Source organism: Antedon bifida, chromosome 9 (assembly GCF_963402885.1).
Source record: "Antedon bifida chromosome 9, ecAntBifi1.1, whole genome shotgun sequence".
NCBI classification, from domain to species: Eukaryota; Metazoa; Echinodermata; class Crinoidea; order Comatulida; family Antedonidae; genus Antedon; species Antedon bifida.
This window is the reverse complement of record NC_136234.1, coordinates 12,787,450-12,813,280: the sequence shown is the minus strand read 5'-3', so window position 1 is coordinate 12,813,280 and position 25,831 is coordinate 12,787,450. Positions and strand designations below refer to the sequence as shown.

General features: G+C 32.7%; 2 protein-coding genes across 9 annotated transcripts in view; one reads left to right on the top strand and one right to left on the bottom strand.

Moving 5' to 3' along the window:
* Positions 1 to 25,831, top strand: part of LOC144852137 (nesprin-1-like) — a 156,642-nt gene that overhangs the window by 14,683 nt on the left and 116,128 nt on the right. For 6 of the 8 annotated variants that reach the window (XM_078709865.1, XM_078709864.1, XM_078709860.1 and 3 more), the window contains exons 2-25: positions 8,451 to 8,512; positions 8,734 to 8,829; positions 9,473 to 9,550; positions 10,293 to 10,382; positions 11,490 to 11,507; positions 13,948 to 14,120; positions 14,852 to 15,057; positions 15,425 to 15,519; positions 16,113 to 16,232; positions 17,060 to 17,371; positions 17,770 to 18,051; positions 18,784 to 18,877; positions 19,147 to 19,352; positions 19,872 to 20,033; positions 20,425 to 20,580; positions 21,024 to 21,347; positions 21,611 to 21,754; positions 22,220 to 22,387; positions 22,695 to 22,988; positions 23,134 to 23,354; positions 23,827 to 24,253; positions 24,589 to 24,753; positions 25,007 to 25,150; positions 25,374 to 25,691. In XM_078709865.1, the coding sequence (XP_078565991.1) occupies positions 8,451 to 8,512; positions 8,734 to 8,829; positions 9,473 to 9,550; positions 10,293 to 10,382; positions 11,490 to 11,507; positions 13,948 to 14,120; positions 14,852 to 15,057; positions 15,425 to 15,519; positions 16,113 to 16,232; positions 17,060 to 17,371; positions 17,770 to 18,051; positions 18,784 to 18,877; positions 19,147 to 19,352; positions 19,872 to 20,033; positions 20,425 to 20,580; positions 21,024 to 21,347; positions 21,611 to 21,754; positions 22,220 to 22,387; positions 22,695 to 22,988; positions 23,134 to 23,354; positions 23,827 to 24,253; positions 24,589 to 24,753; positions 25,007 to 25,150; positions 25,374 to 25,691 (4,355 nt within the window). Of the gene's footprint in view, positions 1 to 3,195; positions 3,284 to 8,450; positions 8,513 to 8,733; positions 8,830 to 9,472; positions 9,551 to 10,292; positions 10,383 to 11,489; positions 11,508 to 13,947; positions 14,121 to 14,851; positions 15,058 to 15,424; positions 15,520 to 16,112; positions 16,233 to 17,059; positions 17,372 to 17,769; positions 18,052 to 18,783; positions 18,878 to 19,146; positions 19,353 to 19,871; positions 20,034 to 20,424; positions 20,581 to 21,023; positions 21,348 to 21,610; positions 21,755 to 22,219; positions 22,388 to 22,694; positions 22,989 to 23,133; positions 23,355 to 23,826; positions 24,254 to 24,588; positions 24,754 to 25,006; positions 25,151 to 25,373; positions 25,692 to 25,831 lie in introns of those variants that run through there. The other 2 variants (XM_078709862.1, XM_078709861.1) reach the window with 2 other exon arrangements.
* LOC144852166 (uncharacterized) overlaps positions 1 to 25,831 on the bottom strand; it is a 133,219-nt gene that overhangs the window by 24,680 nt on the left and 82,708 nt on the right. The gene's annotated exons all lie outside the window — the stretch shown is intronic.

The window sequence follows — 25,831 nt, the reverse complement described above, 5'->3', positions numbered from 1 at the left end:
GTTTATTTTACAGGAAACTGTCCCCTTTAATAGAGGTATCCCTTGAATAGGGTAAACCATATACAGTATTGCTCTTTGTTCATTTCACAATAAAGTGTCCCTTTAATAGAGGTATCCCTTGAATAATAGGGTAAACAATATTGCTCTTTGTTCATTTTACAGGAAACTGTCCCCTTTAATAGAGGTATCCCTTGAATAGGGTAAACCATATACAGTATTGCTCTTTGTTCATTTCACAATAAAGTGTCCCTTTAATAGAGGTATCCCTTGAATAATAGGGTAAACAATATTGCTCTTTGTTCATTTCACAATAAAGTGTCCCTTTAATAGAGGTATCCCTTGAATAATAGGGTAAACAATATTGCTCTTTGTTCATTTTACAGGAAAGTGTCCCCTTAATAGAGGTGTCCCTTGAGTAGGGTGAACCATTGCTCTTTTTTCATTTTACAATAAAGTGTCCCTTTAATAGAGGTGTCCCTGAATACTGTAGTGGTGTCCACAAGGAGGGTTTCCACTGTATTGATAAATATTATCCCTACAGTATTCCAGTATTTATGAGCTGGCTATGTTATTATCGTGATATGCGATATTAATTATGTAATAACTTTATATGAGGACTTTAATACAGTAATAGCAATCTAATCTTGCCATTAGCATAAAAGCCACTGTTCATTCTTTTGCAGATTATTAGATCATAACATAATTTAACAACAAATTTGAAAGATTAAATGTACATATTACGAGGGTATAAAAGAATAATAAACCAAGTTGAGCATGGGGAATTTCTCTTTTTACTGCCATATATAAATGTAAATCTATATTATTGTTGAGTTCTTAGCAAATAATCACTTTTTAGTTGGAGTTAATCATCTGGAAGTGACTGACAACAATACACTATTTTCTTTGGTTATTGTTCAATTTTTATTGCTAGACTATCGGCTAAAAATACATTATTGTTGGGGTAAGTTCCTGGCTTTACAATTGTTATGACTGAGTTGGAAGGTATTGTATTATGCAGATGTTGTCTTTACATTGATGTAAAAAGTGATTACATTAAAATATTGGATAGTAGCGGTTTTATTTCAAGACGTTTAAAAACTTTTTTCTCAATTTTAAAATTTACAATACAGTTGACATTCCTATCCTTGGTCTGAAAGCAGTTTGTAAATAAGAAATTTGGAAGAATATCGTATAAATACTTAAAGCATGAACCTATAAGTTACAGTACTGTATATTGAAGTATCATATTCATAATTATTTTATTACCCTAAGGGGTTTTTTGCACAAGTGCCACAAGTTTGGAACCAGCTTCTACCCCATATCCATCAATGTAAATTTCTTAAGCAATTCAAGTTACTTCTAAAATCTCATCTTTTCAATAATTCTTGTTGGTCTTTTAGAGCTGTGAGATATCAGTAAATAGCGCTTTATAAAGTTTATTATTATTATTAAAAGTTTTATTATTATTTCAATATAACTCTACTTCATATTGTATTTAATTTAAAATACCTATGCAAACTGAGAGGAGTTTTTTTTTTCACAAAACCAGAATTTAGAATTTCAACACAATTTGGACGAAAGGTATTAATGATATATGAGGACCGTTCGTAAAATAGAAAGTTGGTAATGAGAAGGTTGATTGTAGAGTTTTCCCTCTCTTTCGCGTGATTGATAATTGATGAGTTAGACCAACCAATAAAAAATTCCTTTCATTTTGCACACTACAAACATTTTTTTTGACAACGAGGATAGTGTGACATTACACAACCAGCATATGGCTGTATATTGTTGTTATAGTTGTGTTTATATGATGTTGCAATATTTATAATAACAAAGGGTGGTGTACCTTTCATAGTAAACAAATGCCCTATTGTAATCTTTGAATGCTGTGGTATACTGTATCATTTGTCAGTGTTTATATTTTCTTGATTGTAAAATAATTTCCAAAATAAACATTTAATACAAAGGTTAAAAAGTTATTGGTACTGTGGCCATATTCACCAATCACACTTAGGTGAGATATTTCCCTTAAATATATTAGATTTCACTTAACTAAATAAGTATTTCCCTTAAATTGTAATTCACTTATATTGGAGATTTGTTTAATTTTAATGGTTTCCCTTAGCCTAAGTGTGAAAATGGTGAATACCGCCACTTGTTTTTTTACTTACGGTAAGTTCAATCTCTGATGAAGAAATAAACTAACCATGATAACTTTAGAGATAAAAAGAAAAGTTATAACAAAAAAACGAAGAAAGAAATTGCATAATAGTCTTCATAAAAATTTTGTGAAAAAAACCCCTGAAAATGTTTCTTTTGATAGTGATGATGACTTTAAAGGAAAAAAAGAGAAAAATCAACAAAAACAACAATATCAGTAAGTTTGTTGTCTACACCTTTGTAGTTTAACACTGTATGTATACTGTACATACAATTTTTAATGACTAGCACCAGTACACAATACAACAAATAGCTACACCTAAAAAAAAAATCATTAATTTTAAAGTGTTTTCATTTTTAATGAAATATAACAAATAAACAATTGTATTATAATGATTCACTTGTTAATGATATTATTAAAGCATACATAACATCGCCCTCAATCGTTAAATTTAATAAAAGTAGACTAGTATTTCTACCACATGTTGTGAAATGTCACCAGCACCTTCATGTTTGATGAGCCTTCTATACAACGTGACAAAGTTCATGTCTTGCGAAGAATGTAGGCCTAGCACTTGTCAAAATACATGGATGGATAACAAGATACAGACCCTAAACTTCAGAACAGAAATTACTGACAATAATAAAATACTTTAAAATGAATGAATAGATAATAGATGGATAATACTACTGTATAGTACTTCAACTGTATTATCGTGACCTTCTTGTATCTTGACCTTGGAGTTGTCTATCCCTGTCAGCGGTATTGTTTTTCTTATTCTTAATTTTCATGGTTGACTAAGCAGATAAATGTTAAGTTCCACTATTTCGGCTGTTCAGTTACTCATCTTCAGTCAATGACTAACGTTTCTGGAGCAATGTTATTATACAACAACAAATTTGTTTCTTGATACCTGGAAAATTGATTGGATTTAGTAAAATATGGATTATTATTGTTCCAAAGTATTTGATATTTAAATTTGAAACTTACTATGGATTCCACATTCTGTACTTGGATGATGATAATTTGGAGTTTTTAATTTGATTGCTTACAAAAAGGGATACTACCATTATTTGAAGATGTACGACCGTCAGACTTCTGTTAGAAAAGTAAAACTAAGAGGTTAGTTAACAAAGTTTATAAGCACAAATAAAATTTTGTTCTTGTTTTTTCCGCATCTATCTATTTTCGCATCACCTTGGTGTTCTGGTCCATTTAGATGCCTATCATTTGTCACTACGTTGGGCTATCAGCCCCTATGTCGTTTGTCTATCATTGGACTAACACCACCCCTCCTATTACCCTAAATTAGCAAAACTATTTTATTTTACAGTAGAACAAGGGACACCTTTGGAACCCAAATAAGTGTCCAGTTAATAGGGGTGTCCCCTGAAATGTTGGCCGTAGTGTTGAAACATACATATATTTCCTCTCATTCAGTACACAAGAAAGTATCCACTTAATAGAGTTATCCCCTGAGAAAATGGCGTCCCTAAAGAGGGGATCTGCTGTATTTGATAATATGTAGAACATTAGAATTAAATGATTTTGTAATTTGTACACAATCGATATAGGTATTTTGTTTGTGTGTATACTGGCTTTGTTTTGACAAGTTCTGTTATGAAATTTTAAAAGTTCATTGAAATCTAGTAGAAAGTAGTAAATTGATTGAGGTATTAATACAAGTTTATAATATTAAGTAATTTACTTCTCATTAGGGGGTAATTTATGTACATAAGTGGTTACATCTGGAATTGGCTAATTTTGAATGAAGCTTTGATTGTAGACAGAGCTTTAATGCAGTTTATAACTTGTAAATGAAAGTTTCTCCAAAGTTTGAGATTAGACCAATAATACCAGGCTGATTTTAAAAATAAAAAATAAATACTTGAACTTAGTACAGTATCACTAACTAATTTATAGGCACATACACCTAGATCCTTTTAGCAACTACCCCCAAAACTTTTGAAAATAACATATCCAAGTTTATGCAATACATACTGTATCAATGCATTTTAGTAAAATATACAGTATACATCAATACTGTACACCTTGCTATACATATCTGCTTAGCTTAAACAACATGAGTACAGTAGATCCCATATTAAGGGAACACATTTGACTAATAGTGTGTCCTGTTAATAATAATAGTGGTGTGTTTAAACATGTTAAAACATATTCCCCCTCGTTCATTTCACAGGAAAGTTTCCGTTTAATACACAAAATGGTATATAATTAAATATATTGCAACAACCTTTTATAAAATATCTGTGTGAAAGTGTTTTTTTTAAATGCATATAAATGATTTACAATTTGTTCACGTAATGTTTACCTTTTCCCACCAAGTACTACTAGAGTGGCTTTTTCACATGTTGTGTAATTGATATCAATCTGCATTTCCTGAATTACCTTTGGTCAGGAAACAATAGTTCATTGGCGCGGTATTGATTACTTTTCAAATATATACTAGATAAGATTACTTGTGAAAATAGCAACAGGTAAACGTGCTGTTAAACTTAGCACCATAAAACGGTGGTGCAACGGTATTAAGGTCCAAATTTTACTATCAACGTTTGGAGGGAAATATCGATTGACAATTTGTAGGCTTGGAATTTAATTGTAATGTTCAATATAAAGACATTGAGACAGTCATATCAACACAGTCAGCTAAGTATGATATATTTTCTTTTTAATTTATATTTGCTTCAAAATTATCTACTATTGTGTAATTAATTTAGCTGCATAAAATGTCCGGTTGAGATCCAGTAGGCCCTGATTCAAGTACCACTTATACCAGTACTTGCATTCCAAAAGCACTTCACTAAGCATTCCATAAGCCTGTACCTGAAGTATACAGTAGTACAATATCTAACTGGTACCCGCCCATCCACAGATAAATGTATGTTAATTGATAATAAAACTATAGTATTATAAGTTTTAAATTAATTATTAATTTTAAAAGAATTCTTTTTGTAGGAGTGTATCTTATTATATTAAGTATCTCTGTACAATTGAGAACTAGTGCGGTTCCGCCATACCACGCTGAGGTTGTTAAAGAGTCGCTATCAAATCGAATTTTCATAATTATTACCATGAAAGCTAATGGTTAGGACATCTGCATATCAAGCAGAAGGTTCCAAGTTCGAATCTTGGTTGGGTTGGCTTTTTGTCATTCACACAAATGTCTTCATTTTTATCGTTTCTAAACTTAATTTTCCAATCACTGGGCGATTTAGAATTTGCTCTTTGCCTATTTTTTATATTTTTAAAGATAAATTAGTTTTATTCGGTATCATTATTTTTACAAATTTATTATAAAAAATGTGTAGTTCCGGTTAATAAAAACACTGAAGACTCCAAGAACTACAAGTTAGCAGGTTGAGATGATATTAACATTTAAAATTCACTCCATCACCATCCAATGAAGTCATTTTGCTATGAACTCTATATGATACGAACAAACATCATGATGAAATTCACATTACAGGCAATACAGACATGGTGAAAATATTATATACTGCACATGTAAAACACCCACACATTATTAATAATAATTATGATTAGCTATTGTTGGAAGGACAACACATTTACAGTAATCAATTCAAGTTTCATTTTAGTGGTAATTTGTTTTAAACCTTGGTCCATTTCAACTTTGCATAAATAAGTTACGAAGAGATGAAGTCTAATCACCACTTGATATTTAACAGGTTTCCCTCCAAATAAAGACCAGAACACTTTTGGGACCCAGGTGATCTTTAGTATCTTTTGCCTATAATTAGAATCCCTCCTACTAAAGGCCGGCACTATAAGTGGTCTTCAAATCAACCTACAGTATTATAAATATCAGAATCTTGCTCTCTGAAGAGGGAGAGGGAGGGTAAATGGAATCAGGTTGGTTTGTCTATCTATTTGTGTATTTAAAAAAATGCAGTATTTGTCTAATTTTCAATGGCTCTACCCTAAAAATGCATTCATTTTAAAAGTTTTGTTAGTGGTTTTTAATTGGAGGGAAAATTTGAACAAAAATGTTCAGTTGGGTCTAATTAGATGGAGTTTTTAATTGAAGTGAGCAGCTAAATGGTACTGTAAAAGATAGGTGATTGTACAGGTGGCAATAAAGCGGTCTTTAATTAGAGGGAAACCTGTATATATAAAACAAGCATGTGATCTAGATTGAATGTAACCATAATCATATTGCCTACATATTTCAAATGTGTATCACATTATTTGATATAATGTGACCTTTGATAATGTATAACATTGGCACTTATCCAAATAATCTTGTCATCATATGTAGTGCTGTTTTTAGCTTGTATCAAAATGCTAATGTAATTTATATACATTTTTAGTTTTAATAATTCAATGAGTTGAAATTTCAAATAGTAGATTATTGCTTTGATGATTTTTATAATGATCATAATACAATATTTCTCATGCAGAAAATGCATTTTGCAGAATTTGTTTATTTGACATAAAAAATTGTGTGTATATTCAAAACAAAATTTAACGTAATCATAACATATGTGCTGAAAATGGCTATTTCTGTACATTATTACATACAGTATTACATACATTCGGATGCCAACAAATTATTCCCTTTTAATATGGATGGCATCTAACTGATTAAATAAAGGTCTGGCTCCTTGCTCATTTGAAGTAGCCCCTTAATTTTTAATGGAGTGTCCCAAAGAATGGTATTTTCGGGTTAGATTGTGTGAGTATTAAAATTACCTCAATTTTTTTTTCCGTCAGCAGAAATAAAACATTTCAATGAATCATTTAAAATGGCATTTTCAATATTGCGTTCTCAAAAACATTGATTTGCTTTTAACATTGTGCAGTTTGTAACTGCAATGTAAAACAACAGTATTTGGTTAACTTTGGGATTAAAAGTCATTGGTCCACTCCTTATTAGTAGCTTCTTGGCTGTGACTACACACTTAATATATACTAATTTAATTGGGAGCAAAAATGTAGCTGAAATTAAATAAATATTCAACAAGGTAAATGGTTATTTTGAGCACGGAGAAATAAGTTAGGCTTCTCCATGCTTTGAGTTATCAGCAAAAACATACCCTATGTTGACATTTGATATTTACACTTGACCTTTAGGTTATGTGTTGCTACATTCATAGACTAATATAACAGTTCGTATGGGCTCATAGTCAGACAAGTAGAAAGCTGTCTCAAGGGGGCACAAGACTGTTGTATACAGGTCGTGAAACCCCTTAGTTCGTATCTTGTCATAAAATAAATATAAAGTGAAACATGCAACAATCATGTGCATTGAAAACAAAACTGCTTCATAATTAAGCTAAAAGTAAACCAATTATTAATTACAGTACTGTACAGTAGGTGTTGGTTGTAATTTACTGTTTAATTGATTAACAAGGTCAATTGGGTGTTTGACATCACTAACTGTGTTGGAAAAACAATTACAAATTCATTACTTATATCGGGACTTATATATATTAATAGTATTTCTAATGCCTACATAGAAGTAGGTATCATGTATTTCTATGTACAGTAATTTAATAATAATTAGATGTTTTTGCCCTACTCTGGCGTAATTTGTACTTTATACTAAGTACATTTGAGAAAATTCGCAAGTAGTTCTCGGGTGGGACTCGAACCCATGACCTCCAGATCACTAGCCTGGCGTTCATACCTCTAGACCACCGAGCTTGCGCTGATGGCTAGTGGTTAGATTTGAGCCCAAGTAAGAGGTATGAACGCCAGGCTAGTGATCTGGAGGTCATGGGTTCGAGTCCCACCCGAGAACTACTTGCAAATTTTTTCGCAAGTATTCTCAAATGTACTTAGTATAAAGTACAAATTACGTCAGAGTAGGGCAAAAACATCTAATTACTCAACTCCCTGACGCAAAACTACAATTACAATTTAATAATATATTGAATTATATATTATTACTGTAATTTTCGGCTGGTAGCAGTGCAATGGTAGTGTTGTTGAGGTGGTGGTGTCATGATCTTAAACAAATTTCTGCTGCCACATAAATTCTGTATATAATAATACGGTATTTTTTAAATACCTTTTAAATGGTATATTTTTGACAGCAGAAATAGTGCTTGCTAAAATTTACCATATAAAATATATTGTATTTTTCCTCACTAAATTTATAAACATGCATTATATTCCAAATGAAGTATGTTATCAATTCAATATTTTCCTGTCTGTTTTCTTTATGTATTTTTACAAGATAAAACAGAGAGGATTTGAACACAAGCATTGGAATAATATAATTCATTTTGTTTGTGTTTTTTTCCAGATGAACAGGAAAGAGTACAGAAGAAAACTTTCACAAATTGGATAAATTCCTATCTGTCAAAGGTAAGTTTTATTTTTATCTTATTCAACTTAATGCACAGCCAACAGAGTAATAATAAATAATAATAATAATATCCTGGATTTATAAAGCGCCTAATGTTGTGAAACCTCTAAGCGCTGTACATTTTATTACCACAGTCATTTTTGGATAAAGTTGACCTTAGAATTATAATGAATATGTATACATAATAAATATTTTTGTTTGCATTATCTTGTTCTTACAGCATAGACCACCAAAGGAAGTGAAGGATTTATTTGAAGATATCAAAGATGGCACGATCCTTCTGGCATTGCTTACAGTTCTTTCTGGTGAACGACTAGTAAGTATATTAGACTTCTTATTTTCATGATGCAACCTGCGACTATGCAGCTTATAGTCATGTTGACTTTTTTACTTGACATTGATGTAGTCACATGACATAAGTTTTATGTGTACAGTTGTTTTTATGTTGTTTATCAGTCTATTTTGTGCCTAGCTTACCTGGATAAACCAAAAATAGAGAAATGATTAGAGTAGTGTGTGAAGATGCTCACACTTGAGGGGATGGTTTGCAGACTATATTTATGGAGAGGGTGTTCAATGAATGTTCTACTTTTTGAGTTGAATCTCCTCTTTGAATAGGTTATGGTTGGTTTATCTGTGGCACTTGTACTGTAAAATACTACATGTGTACCACCAAATCATACCAGCTAGCTTTATATAATAGAATATAGAATATAAATTAAATCTTGGGTGTCAAAACATACTATCTACATAATTTATTTATGTGTTTACTATTTGTGGTATTTAGGGATCTATTTCGTAATTCATACAATTCATTATTTTTCTTCGTACCAAGTTTCACTCATGTTTAAATAATTCAAACCCACGGGTATAATGTTCATTTAATGTTACTGTATTTCACATCTTGTTAGGTACATGATATAATGTTAACATTGTTAATGATTTGTTTGTAATTTTAGCCAGTGGAACAAGGAAGAAAGCGAGTTCATTTTATCACAAACATCAACACAGCTCTTAGGTTCCTTGAAAAGAAAAAGGTAAATGATTATAGTTTTATTTTCATACTGTGGAGCCAGTTCAGGTATTTACCCAAGAATGCTGATTTCTACCCACGAAAGGTATCAATAACTGTGCCCTCAAAACCAACTAATACCCGGGTAAATTATTAAGCCTCAAGGCCCATGTTTAAACAATTTCAGAAATACACAGAAAGTTATCATGGTGCTAGTTTATAAAGCATGTGTACTCTTTGCTGATGCACTCATGCTATAAAAAAAGTCAATGGATTGTACCATTTATATAGAGGCCGGTGTCCTATTAATGAGGTGTAGGTGGTTAAGGTATGAGTTTATTTATCCAGATAAGTTTATGCATTCATAAATTCACAGATTATTGAAATATATATTTAATGGTCCTCAGTCTTAAATCAGATTAGGCCCAGTATGTGCCTAATGAGCGTAGAGGGAGACAAGCATACTCTTTTTGAATGTGCATTTATGTTTCGACTGACCGATGGCTATACATTCTATCCAAAGGATGAGTTTATGAGAGTAAGACACGTCCTTAAAACCTGATTCACATGTAGACCTACAAAAAAAAATGTTACATGGATGTATCCCAAGATCATCCTTGATTGGAAAATGTTACATGGATATGTCCCAAAATAATCCTAGATTGGAAAATGTTACATGGCTATATCTAGATTGCCACATCTAATCGTAGTTTAATGTAGAAACTGATTTTTATTGAATAACAATCCAAACATGTTGTTTATTTCAGATCAAGTTGGTAAACATAAATGCCAGTGACATAGCTGATGGCAAGACACATATTGTACTAGGTCTTATTTGGACCATTATTGTTAATCAGGTAATTCAATCATTTTGTTTTGCGTGTCTAATTAATGTATTTACCTGTTCATTATAACATAAACCTGTTTTTGTGTAGTGCATAGAAAGATCATTTCAATAGCTAATTTAGGCAGGCTCGGATAGCACAGTGTGATGATGAGATGCGAGTCAAATTGACAGCTAAATATCTGTTCTTGGAACATATCATCAGACTACCCACCGTGATATCCTATTTTGAGTATTGACCATTGATAACAGTAGAACCCTTTGATCCTTTGTGACACCCCTATTCATGGACACCCTGTTATAGGAAACTTTCCCTTGAACCAAAAGAGGGTCACGCCAACCCTTAGTCTGAGCGGACACTTAATTGGGGTTTTACTGTATTAATTAATATTCATTATAACTATAACACTATTTATAACTAATTTAGTTTGACGTACCCTACATTTAACATCATTCACTTTAATAGTAAACAACAAACTACTTAGCTTCGTAATATTTAATTCAAGAGGTTACTGAAATTTTTAGGACTTTCAGTCATCATGGCAGAGGTGTTGGAAGGGGAGGGGAATGATTTTATTCACCACCTTAATTTGAATATGTCACTTTCAGCACTGGATAAATGCCTATGCTAAGGGTCTTTCACACCAGCTCCAGTCCAGCTCCAGGTCAGTTGACATCAGCAACAACTTTTTGTTTACACGATGCAACATGTGGCCACCGAGTAAAAAAATCATCTTGCAAATGTTTGGAAATCCATGAGCATTCTTTTTACTCGAATGAGGCATAAAACAAAAAAAAAGACATTGAGACGTTGACTGGGGCAGATGTGAGAGGCCCTTTACAGTCAACTCTCCTAAAACCTGACACACTGCAAACTCTCTCAGAATTGTCTTCACTGTCCACCTCCAATTTCCGTATTTAATACCACTGAAAAGCAATGCATTCGAAAATTTGTGAAAAACTTAAAATCTTGGGCCAGCCCAAGGAAGTCTGATGTGGGAGAAATTCAAATCTATGTGTCATTATTTTTATGCAATTGTCTACTTTTATAGCACAGAATAAGTTTTTAAAATATTATTAAGTAAGTGTTATCACTTTGTTTATGTGTTTTTACTTCCAGTTTTATGACCCTGCACAAGTAAGTCTCTGGTTCACCCAAAATTAAGACCTTTTTCTTTATGTATTTATTGTAAGAATGCTTCAAAACTTTATAAAATTAGATTCAAAATATATGAAAGCTAAAGCTCTGTCTACACTATCAAACTTTATGTGACAAAAAATGTGATGTGCCCATATATGAACACGATAATGTCATATTTGGGCACACTTTATAGTTTGATAGTGTAAACAGAGCTTAAAAGATTAGAGATGCTTTTATATTATACCAAACACTTTCATTTCATAATTCGCCTATGATATTGATATAAAACATATTGATAAGCTTATACATCAAAATATATATTGGACACATCACATATTTTTGTCAATATAGTTTGATAGTGTAGACAGAGCTTAAAATATTATAGATGTTTTTATATTATACCAAACACTTTCATTTAATAATTCAACTATGATATTGATATAAAACATATTGATAAGCTTATACATAAAAATATCATGTCATTATTGTAATTCTATTTTTTAAAATGTTTTTCTGAAGCATTCTTCACAATTAATTCATTTTCTGATGATACAAACTGTAAAAGTGCGCATGATTTCAAATCTTTCTTTAAATCTTGCATTAACCGGTATAAAATATTCTATTTTTTAGTTGCATATTTTTTTATTTTTTGTCGCTATTCTTTTGCATGATGTGGTAAAATAATGTTAGTCAAAGAGACAGCTCATTTATTTCTTTTTCTAATTATGATTTATTTTGATTATTCCAAATGGAAGTTTCCTCGTAGAATGGTAGGTTTATGGTATTGTAGCATATGTTATACTGAATGGTACCTTTGCATAATAATGTAATCTATGCATGGACAACCAATCCTTTGGTATACCCTATTAAGGGGACACTTTATTGGCTCTTGAAGGTGTCCCTTTAATAGGTTCTACTGTATTTCAGTTTCTGTGAAACCTCTGTAGGTAAGATAATATTGATGCAACTGATGTGAATTCAATCAGCCATTTGCTTCCAAATGTTTACCTAAATTCGCAATAACAAGCTATTTAGTGCCGTAACTATTTTGCTGTAAAGCATAAAGGTAAATGTAGTAATTATCGTCCTCAAACTTAATTGGAGACTGGGGAAATTTGGATTAGGCGCTCTACAGAACCCACAATATTCAGCACAGTGCATCGCCTACCAGATCAGCACACCGGGAGACGATCCACTACTTTTAAAAAAATAGTGTACAAAGTTCTTTAACTTGCACTATGTACACGGGACCAATAACTTTACGTTATATCCGGAGGACAGGGCAATGAGAGTACAGCCTAAGGATACAATAAGTATGTTACAGATCTCGAACCAAATCCTATCAAAATGTCATATAATATGTATGTAATACTTGAGACATTCAACACAGAGCACATCAGCAATTGGCTGGGCTAAATTCCATCATTTGCATCAGACAATATCCTATGCCTTAATTGTATGATTTCTGGTATAGTCTGCTTGATTACTATGCATTTATTGTTTTATATTTATATGCTTCTTGGTTATTTGTATATTGATTCATAACAAGTATAGTAATAATCATAAAATATTTTATGGTTAAGGGGTTAAGTCAGATCTACTGCTTTAGGTATAGGTGTAGGTTCGAGTCAAATACCTGTCACTGTTGTTATTGTGGAACTTGGATTATTAAGGATAGAATAACATACATTTATATACACAAAATTGACCATCCAGATATCTTAATAAAAGATATATTATATAATATTTCTGTTTATTAATAAATAAAGTGACTAAAAAATTATTTGAAGATAATGTGCTAAATATTATGTGTAACAGATTTATTTAAATTTATCTTTTTCTTTCTTAAAAATAGAAAGTGATTCTTTAATCTCAATCTATCTTTTAATGCTTTTTATGTTTTTTTAAGTTGCAGTCAAATAACACATCTTTTATTTTGTTAGTTTGCTTTTAACTTTGTCTTTTTTTAATTAAAAAGATGAGGAAAATATATTTTTCATCTGTAACTAAAATAAAGTTGCCTTGCAGAAAAGACAGGCAAGTGAAGCTCATAAGAAAAGCTTATTATTTTGGTAGAGTGTACACACAATCCAGAATAAAGCTTCCACATTTACTTTTTAGCTCCAAAGTTTTATATCACCCTTTGTGATTCATATTGTGCAGTCACACATATTTATTTTGCCATCTCAATTATTATTATCATTAAATAATAACAGATCCGCTGTTAGATGCTTATGAAATATTTTGTCATTGTCATCTAGAATTCGCCAAAACTTTGTAAAGAAATAGTGAAGAAATACATCCCCACAAGCACAATGAATTAACATGACGTAAATACTGTAGGTCATAGGTTATCGCAATTTGAAAGCTCTCCTATGTAAAAAGATTAACCACAAATGTAAACTAATTTGTTTCTTTAATCTTGTCTTGTACACAGATTGAACAAAATGCTCTTCAAGCTATGCAACTGGAAGATACAAGTACAGACGAAGCATCCCTAAAGGGTGCTGGAAATGGACCTCCCCCAGCTAAGAAACAGACACCAGGCAAAAGCAGGCTTACAGCTAAGAAAGCTCTTCTAGAGTGGGCTAAGAAAGCATCAAAAGCAAAGTTAGTTATACTTTGATCTATTATTAATTATTATGTAGTATTCATTTTAAGGTTACTACAATATCGTTTCAGGCTTAGTTTGTTTGATTATTTGGAAAATCATTATAAAAAAATACATACAAAGTGATTGAAGATTTTCCAGTCTTAGTAGGTTATTTCCATTGTGATCATTATTTACCTGGGTAAATTTGGTTTAATGAGCACTGTTGGTGGGTGGCCAAATTAAGTATGAAAAATGAATACTGCTACAATATCTATTTTACCAAAACCAGTATTCTTTAAGTTGATTGGAAACAGTTAAAGTACTTTCAATCAATCAATTTCCCTTGGAAGACTGATGAGAAAATTTAGACAGTGAGCTACCTAACTACAATGTATCTACTAATTATTTATATTACAAGCAACAGAAGTGATGACTAATTAATGGTACCACATTAGATTGACTTCATTAGAAAACAACTGCAGGAATGTTGTGTTCACAAAATGATGACTCAGTTAATGGGGGTCAATCGCCTTTGTAATTTATATTGTGCAGACCCATATTTATTTTGTCATCTAAATCATTAAATAATTATTTAGGGAAAGTAAGGCCAAAAATGTTTAAAGCATTGAAAATGTTGCTCATATATCTATGGTGATAAAAAAAATTGTATTATAGCGTTACATGATATGACACTCTCTACTGTTAGTCACTATGACCTAAACATACTTAATTTTTTTGTATTGTACAGAGGGAAGCATGGGGTAGATATAGCGATCAAAGATTTTGGTCCAAGTTGGCGTGATGGACGAGCATTCACCACCCTTCTACACAATATCAGGGAAGGTCTGGTGGACTTACATAGTCTAAATTCAAGAAGTAATATTGAAAATCTCTCAAATGCATTTGATGTTGCAGAAAGAGAGCTTGGTATTGCTAAGTTACTCGACCCTTATGGTAAGATTATTATTTTAACTGTTTCCTTAAGCTCTGTCTACACTATAAAAGTTTATGTGACAACAAAAAGTTATGTGCCCATATATGGACATGATGATGTCATATCACCACCATATTTGGGCATATCACTACCATATTTTGGCACATCACACTTTTTTTGTCAAACTAGTTTGATAGAATAGACAGAGCTTTAGAAAGGTGAGTGGTCGCATTCACCATTCACATTTACAATACATAAATACATGTTTCACACCACCTCAGTGACATACATCATTAAATGATGATCATCATTTAAATAACATTAAAATACCGGAATAATCAGCTGAAATTCAATTTAAAATTTATTTTGTTAATGTTTTACTTTCAGATGTTGACACAAATAAACCCGATGAGAAGTCAATTATGACGTATGTTTCACAGTTCTTTCAATCGTTCCCAGAAGTGGGAAAAGAAACGCAAGAAGTAAGATGATTTGATTAATCAGTTATGTACAATAAAAAAAAAAAATATTATTATGTTGTCATTTTCATTTAATATATCTATACTCTATTTGTATTTCAACAAGATCAGCTGCCGTAAGTTTATTTTTTTGCTCCAGTGTTTAACCAATAAGACATCATTATATATTCATGGGGTTTTGTTGACTGAAGTTTGGGTTAGTTCGTCATTAAAAAATTACACTTCATATTTATTGGAACAAAATAAATTTCTAAAATGATAAAAATCATTATTGACTATTATTTTACAAGAAATTAAAATTTCAAAAAATAATGTTATGTGTTGCATAAATGAATTATTGTAACTAATAAACAAATATTATTTTGAGGCACAATGAGATAATTTATTCATCATTGTACTTTAGAATAAACAACCCTTTCTTACATATTTAATTGTTTAGTTTTTGTTTATTTTATTTCCTGTATTTGTGCTTTTCTGGTTGGTCAGTTTGTAATCTTTTGTATTTCTGGTAGTTGCTTTGGTCCTATATAAGCAGGGAAGAGACCCTAGGTCCATGGTTTAAGCAAGCATTGTAAATTGCATCATTTATTGTTTAGACTGCTGCAGCATCAGAAGAACTAAGGATGCGAAGTGAAGTGATGGAATGGATTGGAAAGAGCCAAACAGCAATTGAAAATACAAAGACACAACACTTAAATCGAGAAGAAACATACTGGGTAAGATTGAATTCGTTGTTCTGACCATATTGGAATTGTAGTACTTATTTTATTTTATTACATAGTATAAGAATACAAAAACATGATGGTAGAAATGGAATCACATGAGTAACTCCCCTCCACCTACCCAAACAAACATTATTGTTCCCTGTAGTGACCAGTCACTATTAACATTGCTAGTATAGGAATGTATTAACATGAGAAAGTGTTAAAATCTCAAATCTACACAACACGTCGTTTAAATTCTTCTGTCTTATTGTAAATAATTGTTTTGACATGTGACAATGACATTTCAGATCTGTTTATTGTACACAATGCTAGACTCTTAGATCCAGATTCAATCTGATACAGTAATAAGAATCTGGATAGCTGGACTATTAGATCTAGATTGTATCATCTGATACTGATTTCCTATGTTCTGATTCATTGATTAAATCCCAAGACATCTAACAGAATTTCCCACAGGTTATTGTCTAATAATAACTGATAATCTATTACAATACAACTATATTTTTCTGTATAAAGTAAAATAAATACAAAAAGCTGAAAGAATTCAATTTATACAATTGAAAATAAATAATCAGTGACAACTTTGTGCTATGTGTATCGGTTTTAAATTGTTCAGTACAAGAAAAAAGAACAGTGGACAAAAATACATGATTAATTGTACCACAGAGCAAGAATAGTCTGTACATATTTTATTAGATAAATACAATTTAGTGAACACTGCAGGTTTGTTTATTTGGTGTTCCAAACAAATTAGAATAATATTCACTTAGCTTCAGCCCCCTACCTAAATTTAATAGCAAATATTTTTGTGTTTTTAGACATTTGTTGAGCTTCAGAGAGGGCATGCCAAAAGCAAACAGCTTGTACGAGAAATAAAAACTAAAGATCAAAAGAAAATGCTGATACAACTAACTCGAGAAGAGGTTGATGTGACGATAGAGGAGTGGAGTAAAGTATCGTCGCACTACGAACAATGGAGAGATAAGATAGAGGGCTCACTACCATTCCAATTAAAAGAAGTTGCTACTTGGCTTCGAGGAGCAGAGGATCTGCTAGACCGAGATATGGGACAGATTGAGTTAGAGAATGAAACAGCCAGTAGTATTGGGAGAAAATGTGAAGAGTTTAGAGTAAGAATAGTTTCAATTATTTATTAAAAAGAATTATAAGTGAATTGATATCAAGTATGAGTTTAAAACTGGTGGTTAGTATTAGGGAGGGTAGACCTCAATACTACCAGTCCTTTTAGCTGTAAATTAGTTTAAGTCTGGTTTAAAAATACTAGGGAGGCCACCCTACCACATAATGCTGAGGCTAATGCTCTGTCTACACTATCAAACTTTATGCTATATTTTTTGTATGCAAGTCAATCAATGTTACAGATCTTTCAACAAAGAGCATGAGCATGAATACTTACCCTTTAATGAAAAAGAACTTAGAATCCAAAAAATCCTTTAAAACATGAGATGTTAGGATATTTAAATAATGTTACTTAATTAAAGTTTCAATGTTATTTTTTCCCCCACAGATACACTTTCAGAGTTTAGGTCAAGTTCATAATACATTCCAACAAATACAAGCCACTGGTAGAAGTGATGGCAAAAATGTGTCTAAAGCCATTCTAACAAGTATCTCAGAAAGGCTGGAGATCGTAGTGGTCACCTGGCGACATACTCAAGTGGAGTTAAATTATTTAGAGAAGAAGTATAGTCTTCTAGGATTGATAGTGAAAACTGAAGAAAAGTTTTCAACATGGAATGTCAAGTATGGAAGCCAAGAACAAGTGAAAGATATTTTACAAGATTATAATGTAAGCAGCAAACCTGTACTGAGCACTGTCTACACTATCAAACTAGTTTGACAACAAAAGTTTGATGTGCACAAATATGGTAGTTATATGCCTAAATATGGTAGTGTTATGACATCATCAAGTCCATATATGGGCACATCACATTTTGTTTGTCACATAAACTTTTATAGTGTGGACAGAGCTTTACAGTAGGCCTACCTAATACCAAACAATTTTTTTTGACATTTAAATTGTTTCTAGTACGTCAACCAATGTTGTACTGTTCACTTAAAAGATTAGGGATCTTTAGATCCTGTGATCATTTACACCGTTCACGTCGACATGTTTGAGGTGTATGGCAAATCCATAGTCGTCTACTGTACCTCTCAAGCCAGCTAGTAAACGAGGGTGAAGAAGTGGCGCATGCCTCAAAATGTTGAAGACGACCATCTGAAAGTCCCTATTGTCAAGTTCTGAACACTTTATGCTGGTGTTCCACAGAAAGATGAAAAATGTGTTATTCTGATTAAAACTAACATAAACACAATTGTCTCTCATAATAAATATTCTTAAATGCATTCATTGAAAATAAAGTTGAAGCACACAATTCTGGCAAGACTGTATTTTTTTCTTTTATCTAGCCTTCATTAGGTGTACAGATATATTTTCAACTTTAAGTTAATATCAAATTAAGCTAAAATTAGTCAGTGTGGTTGGTTTGACTATTTTAAAAAATATATAATTATTTTTCAGGCATTTACACAAGAGAATACATTTTTTGACCAATACGAGGCCAGATTGAAAGACTTGGAGAGAGAAACAGAAAATTACAAAGCTGTTGCTGATAGTAAGTTAACTTTATATTGGTTTGTAATACTGTAGATGGCATAGTATACAGTAGGCCCATTCGCATTGCAGATTTCAGCTGAAGAGAATTAATATCTGGGGGGCAGTACACTTTCTCAATGTACTGTCTTGTCACTGACGTGCACTGGATCTGATCTAAAATATTTGAACATGAAGAAATAAGTATCTAGACTTGTAGCTATTTTATCTGAATAACATTAATAGTTTTTGGTACTAAGGTATATTAAACATGTTTTATTTCTTTAATAGAAGACGAAAAACAAGTTCTTACAAATTTCTTGCTCAACATGCAAAAGAAACAAACAAATCTGAGCGTTGAAATACGCAGTGTTGAAACTATGCTGGAAGAAGTGATAGAAAATTGGAAGAAATATGATGCTTGCAGTGAACTAGTTGAATCGTGGCTAAGCCAATCTTCAGTGGCTTTACAAGATCAAAACTCTGACAGTAAACAGGTAAATATCATCAAAGAATATAAATTAGAATATTCATTATGGAGACGCTATAAAGACCCAACATAATGTCTCTGTAATAGAGGTGTCCCCTGAATAGCGGTGTCCCCTGAATAGCATTTGGTCGTGGTTTTAAAATATATTTCCCTCTAGTCTTTTTATAAGAATGTGTCCACTTAATTGGGGTGTCCCCTGTATTGGAGTGTCCCCTGAATAGGATTTTCCCTTGAATAGGGCTGTCCTATTGTATATCAGAAGAATGAACAATAAGCAATTTTTCCTGTAACAATTAGTTCCAATAGAGTAGGAATCCATGTAAAGTGTTTTACACTGTACTGCTGAGCTATGTAGTCAATATAGCTAATTCTCCAAATGAAGACATATACTACCAGACGTACAGTATGGTCAAGAAGAGTCTTGCATTTGTGCTAATTTTATGACTATGGTCTGCAGCACCCTGACCTTAACTGCTCTACCACTGTACTTGGAAGATCTTTAAAACTTTATATGTTTCTTTCATAGACTTTCTTCCAAGATATGAGCAGCTGGCAGGATCGGCAGACAGTGATGAATGAGGCAGGAAACTTCTTGATTGAAACATGCCAAGAAGAAGTAACAAAGACAATCAAGAGACAACTACTCAGTGTCAACAGCAGATGGAAGGACAACTTTGAAGAAGCCAAAGTAAGTTGATAATACAGTAGAACCTCTATTAAGGGGACACCTTTGGGGGCCAAACAAGGTGTCTCCTTAAGGATGTCCGATGAATAGAGATTGACCATAGTGTTTATATATTTGCTATCTTAGTATCCACTTATACTGTGTCCCCAAAATATTGGTTTCCCAAAGGAGAGTTTCGACTGTAGATAGAATCTATGTGTTGTTATTTGACCATCATTATACCATTAAAATAACATACAACATCCAAACATGAAAAATGGTGACCATGTGCAGTTATCCATTGTATTAAATATCAACATATTTCGTTATTATATACATTTTGCAATTCAATACAATTAGTAAAAACTGCATTCAGAATTAAAAGTAAAAATATTATTTACTTAATTCTTTTAAGGTTTACATGAAAAATGAAGAAACCGAGAGACAGCAACGAGAGTATGCAGAATTTGTTAAAAACTTGCGCATTTGGTTAGACAAGAAAGAGCAAGACATACCAGCTAGGGTGACATGCATGTACCTGCCTGCAAAGGAGCATATACAGGATTTAGAGGTAAATACGGTTGCAGCCAACACACCTAGTAAAAACAAAGTGGAACCACAAAGACAGTTTTGAGTTTCTTGATTTCACAGAGATTTAGGAGTTTCAGGGTTTTTTTAATATATTATTTTTATCCCCACCTTTATTCAGGGACAATTTGTTGTGTGTTTCCTTAATATAAGTTCTACTATTAGTATTTGGCTGTGAACTTATACAAGTAACATTTAAGTGCATACTTACATACAGTACATACACAATTTATATTGTGCCTTATCAAATAATTTCAAGGTGCATTACAAATAACACTAAATGGCACAGTTAGTTTAGGAGTTGTTCGAACCTAGTTAGAGTGGACCCCTCATGAACATTATACAGTATACCAAATACAGGGGCTAGCAACATGAAAAGATTTATATGTTGATTTTAAATTTCCATTCTTTTTAAACCATTTATAGGAATTAAAATTACAATGTACAAAACAAGAAGTAAACCTCAAGAGGCTTTCAGATATTTCCAAAGGCCTGTTCAAGAGTTGTACAGAGGATGGTAGGTCAGCCATGATGGACACTCTGAAAAACATCAAAGTCAGGTTAACAAATATCCAAGACACAACTAATGAAGAGTATGCCATCACCAGCAAGGTCCTGACATCCTTACGAGAGTATGAGAATGGCATGAAAGAGCTGGTGAAGTGGCTGGATGATGGAGAGGCTCTGATAACAGAGGTAAAGCAAGACAAGACAACTGGTAAAAAGGAAGATAAGCAACAGAGATATGAGGTGAGTTGGTAGCGTATAATTATCATGGCTTATTATTAATTAATACAGTTGAATGTACCAGACACTCTCTAATATAACCAGATACCTTCTGTAATGGACATTTTTCTGGCATGTTTGCTATCGGTACCACTCGTATAAGCTTACACCTTTTGACCATACAAGTTGGATATTTGACCTCCTGTAAACAGAGTAAATAACTCGCTATACAAAATACTGAAAAATCAATTTACTGAATACTTTCACTCAAATATTCTTATTGTTAGGCGCATTTTTCAAACCTCCCTCATTATCAGAAGATACTTGAAGAGAAAAATAAAGTAGTTGAGCAAACAATACAGCTAAACGCCAATTACATGGACACTGATCCGTTAAAAAGTCACATCTCAGAGATGAATGACCGGTTTCAAGTAAGTAACATAAAGTTTAGAGTTAGTTTACTTGCATCTGACCACCAGAATGTAATGGATCCTAGTATTCCAACCATTTCGTGTGTATGTAGACTTAGAATGGGGTTACTTCTTTGGATGGAGACATACACAGAACATGACAAAAATGAGAAGAAGAACTACTACTAATATTCAGCCTGTTTATAATTGAAGTCCTAGAACATATGATGTCATATAGGGGTACTAGTCACATAACTTTTGAGTTTGCTTTGGCAATTTTTGGCAAGCTCCCTATTAACAAACTATGATTGACAGTATGTTGGTTGGTATGATACAAACATAGATACTTTGTTTCAGACACAAAATAGGTAACTAGAAAATCTGGACTATTCCATTTTCCTTTTGATGGATGGTAATTTGTGGGACAGCTTTTTAAAACATTTATAACATTTAAATATTGAAACTTTTATATGAATATTATTTTAGGCATTAAGCCAGACTGTTCCAGAAATAGCCAACCAACTCTCAAGTGAAGTTGCTTGTATGCAAAACTTCAAACAAAAAGCTGCAGAACTGACAAACTGGTTAAGGGAGGCTGATCAAAGACTGGAGGACCAACCTACTGACCCTCTTGAAGCTATTGAAGGTCATAAGGTCAGGAAACTTTATTTAACTGGAAAAAATGTTATAGAAATATTTAAATTACAGCACAAGTTTGTATGTCATTAGTCGGACGATCAAGAAACTAGTTACGTCATGTGCAGGACCTTGTCATGTGCTTCCTCACTCAATGTGGGTGTTGTCACAAATCAAATGCTCCAAATTGCAATTAGCAAGAATATTCATTTGAGCAGTAAACCTTTGTGGAAATCACTCACATTGCATTTAGTAGTATACTGTTTTAGTGTAATTATCGTCTGCCTTTTCAAATTATATATTAGTAATTACAATCTTTCAACAGGTATTTTTTGATGAACAATCTAATAAATTGGAAGAATTTCTTGCTGCCAGTGAAGACATTCTAAAATCAATACCTCAGAAAGATCGAAAACCACTTGAAGAGAAAATCAAACTACTACAAACCAAATACAAAGAGACTGTCGAGAAAGGTCCTGTTAAGTTATGCAAGCTGGAGTTTCAATTGGCTGAAAACGAACTGAAACAAAATATTGATGATTCTCAAAATGAATTGGAATCTGAACAAGTTGCTCTGAACTCTGGCCAGAATCCTCTCCATGTCCTTGGTCTGCACAAGGTAAAGTGTTTCTTTTAATCTTTAAAAAAAAGTTGCCTTTTGAAAATACTTAACTTTCTGTCCATGCAAATTATGTGAAAAACAAAACATTTGTTGTTACTACCTCTCCTCATTAGCTCAAAATGTTGTGTTTTCTTCTTTTTAGGAATTCTTCCATGAGAGCAAGCTGATTCCATATTGCCGTGATTGTTTGCAAGAGATGCAGAATTGTGTGAAGACATTGTCTGCCATTGATCCACAAGACAACACCTTGAAAGACGCCTTGAACAAATCAGACATGAACTGGCAGAAAATGCTCAATGACATACAGGTTATGCATAGTAAGCTTGTTGAGCTACCTGAAAAATGGAATGAGTATAACCAGAGGTTAGTTGTTTGTGATAGCAAAGGTTCTACCAAAGAACCTATAACACAAAAATCTCTCTCAAAAAAGTTTTCTGAGAGCACTGTAACCGTAGCCCATATACTCTGTATTTGTAATGCAAAACTGACAAATAGAAGATTTTTGTGTTTTATGTTCTTTGGTTCTACCTACCTACCTACTGTTTTGCCTTCTCAACATCTGTTGCAAGTATTTTTTCCTGTCCTCTCATCTCATCTCATTAGTCACATGCTTGTTTTCTCCCTTCTGGCTTCTTTCCCTTTATTTTAACTTCCCTAGCTTCCATCATCGGAGTAATTCTCATGGCACAACATTTATTCCACTCATTTCCCCCCTTCTTTCTCTTTTTCTTAGTATTTTGGTTTTCTCCCATTCTGGACCTCAACATTATTAACTCACTTTTATGGTTTAGAAACAATTCAAAAACTCAAAAGTAAATGTGTTTTTATCTTTTAGTCTTGATCTTGTGAAAGACTGGATGAACCAGACAAACCAAACAGCAGAGGAACTCCTAAAAACATCTGATCCAATAAAGTTTGAAGAGCTTCAGAAGGAGTTACAGGAACTTCAAAATAAGGAACCAGAAATGTCTCAACAACTTCTACAAGCACAGAATAAACTAAGTGAAATTACTGAAGCTTGCCCAGCAGGGCAGGTGCTATCCGAACTGGAAGGTCTTGCTCAGCTTAAGGAACACCAGGAAGAACTGAAATCTAAGTTGGATGATGTACCAGCTGAGGTTGCCAAGAAATCTGAGAAGTTTAAAAAGCAGGCAAAATCAAAAGAAACTTGGAACTGGATACTGGAAAAACAGAAAGACTTGTCAAAGAAACCATCATGGGAAGATTTGCCTGCTTTAAAGCAATTGTTGGAGAAGCATAAGGTAAGGCAATCAGGTTTATTCAATCAATCAATCAATCAATCAATCAGATTTATATAGCGCCAGTATCCATAATAATGTTCAAAGGCGCTTGACAAAGTTAAGCAGGAAATGCCTCTGTGTAAAAATGGGTTTTTAGTCGTGTTTTAAAAGTGTTGATGTTTTCAGATGTCTTTATGTCGATTGGCAGTTTATTCCACAAAATGGGTGCTGCACAGGAAAATGCACGATGGCCATATGTCTGAAGTTTCCATTTAGGAACATGTTATACTGTGACTGAAGATTACCAAATCATTTGTGAAAAGGTTCAATCTATTTCATTTTTTTATTTATTGTAGGCTCTGCAACATGACTTAGAAAAAGCAACTCCACTAATTGATGAAGAGGTAGTAAGAGCAACCGACGAGCAAGATCTTCAAAGTGCCCTTCCACAACAAGAATTAGTGGCAAAAACTTTAGAAGAGACAAAACAACAGTCAGCCAATCAGCTAAAGAGTATTCAGGTATGTACTGTAGATGATGTAAATTAAAACCAGTTTCATGATTATGTATGTTATAATTTGTTGTTCTATATGAGTTCAACATTTACCCACTAACCTATTCCCCCTCATTATTTAACTTTGTGAATGGTAAAAGAAAGACATTGTAATTTTAATGAAATATTTATTTGCTTCAGTGTAAATGTGTAATATGTACACATTTACTGTATTTTAAGATGAAGGCATGTAATCATACCTTTTATATTTATTTTTTTAGGATGCTGTTGGACTTTGGGAGAAATATGATCAAGAGAAATCAAAGTTATTGTCTTCATTGAATGAGATTGATGATGCGCTTGAATCATTATCTCCGGAGCTTTCATCACTTGATGACATCAAGGCTGCTGTGGCACAGTTAAAGGTTAGTATACAGTAGGATCCCTCCTTTTGGATACCCCTATTTAATAGGTGAAAGGAACGAGGGTTATTGTTTTAACAGTATAAGAGGACACCTCTATTAAAAAGGACACAATGCTCGGTGCTGAAGATGTTTCTGTATGCATATTCATTTTACTTCACATTGAACATTGTGTAATACGCTTTGTGTAGTCTAAAATAAGTGATCACATATAATATTTTTACAGGATTTAGAAGATATCCACAAAGATTTGAAAGGTCAAGAAACTGAAGTTATATCAATGAATAATGAGTTACAACAATCTGTCCCACCAACAACAAAAGCAACTTTACAGCAAGATATTCAAACCATTGATTCCAAGGATGCTTCTACAAAAGACAACATTGGCAAACAATTGCAAGAACTGGAGAACTTAGAGAGCAAGTGGAATGATTTCTTACAAAAGATGGATGCCTTGGCAGAATGGCAGCTTGACATGGAGAAACAGTTGGATGATATAGCAAAAGATGAATCAACACCAGATAAAGTCTATGATGTGGCTAAAGTAAGACATTTAATTGGATATGGTATACGTTCTTAATAGTTTTAACTGTTTTAACTAACTACCTGTTTCTTGAGCTAATAAGTCGTCATGGAAAAGGCATCTTGTGTATGATTTAAGTTGATTGGCTTTTAATGGAGCAA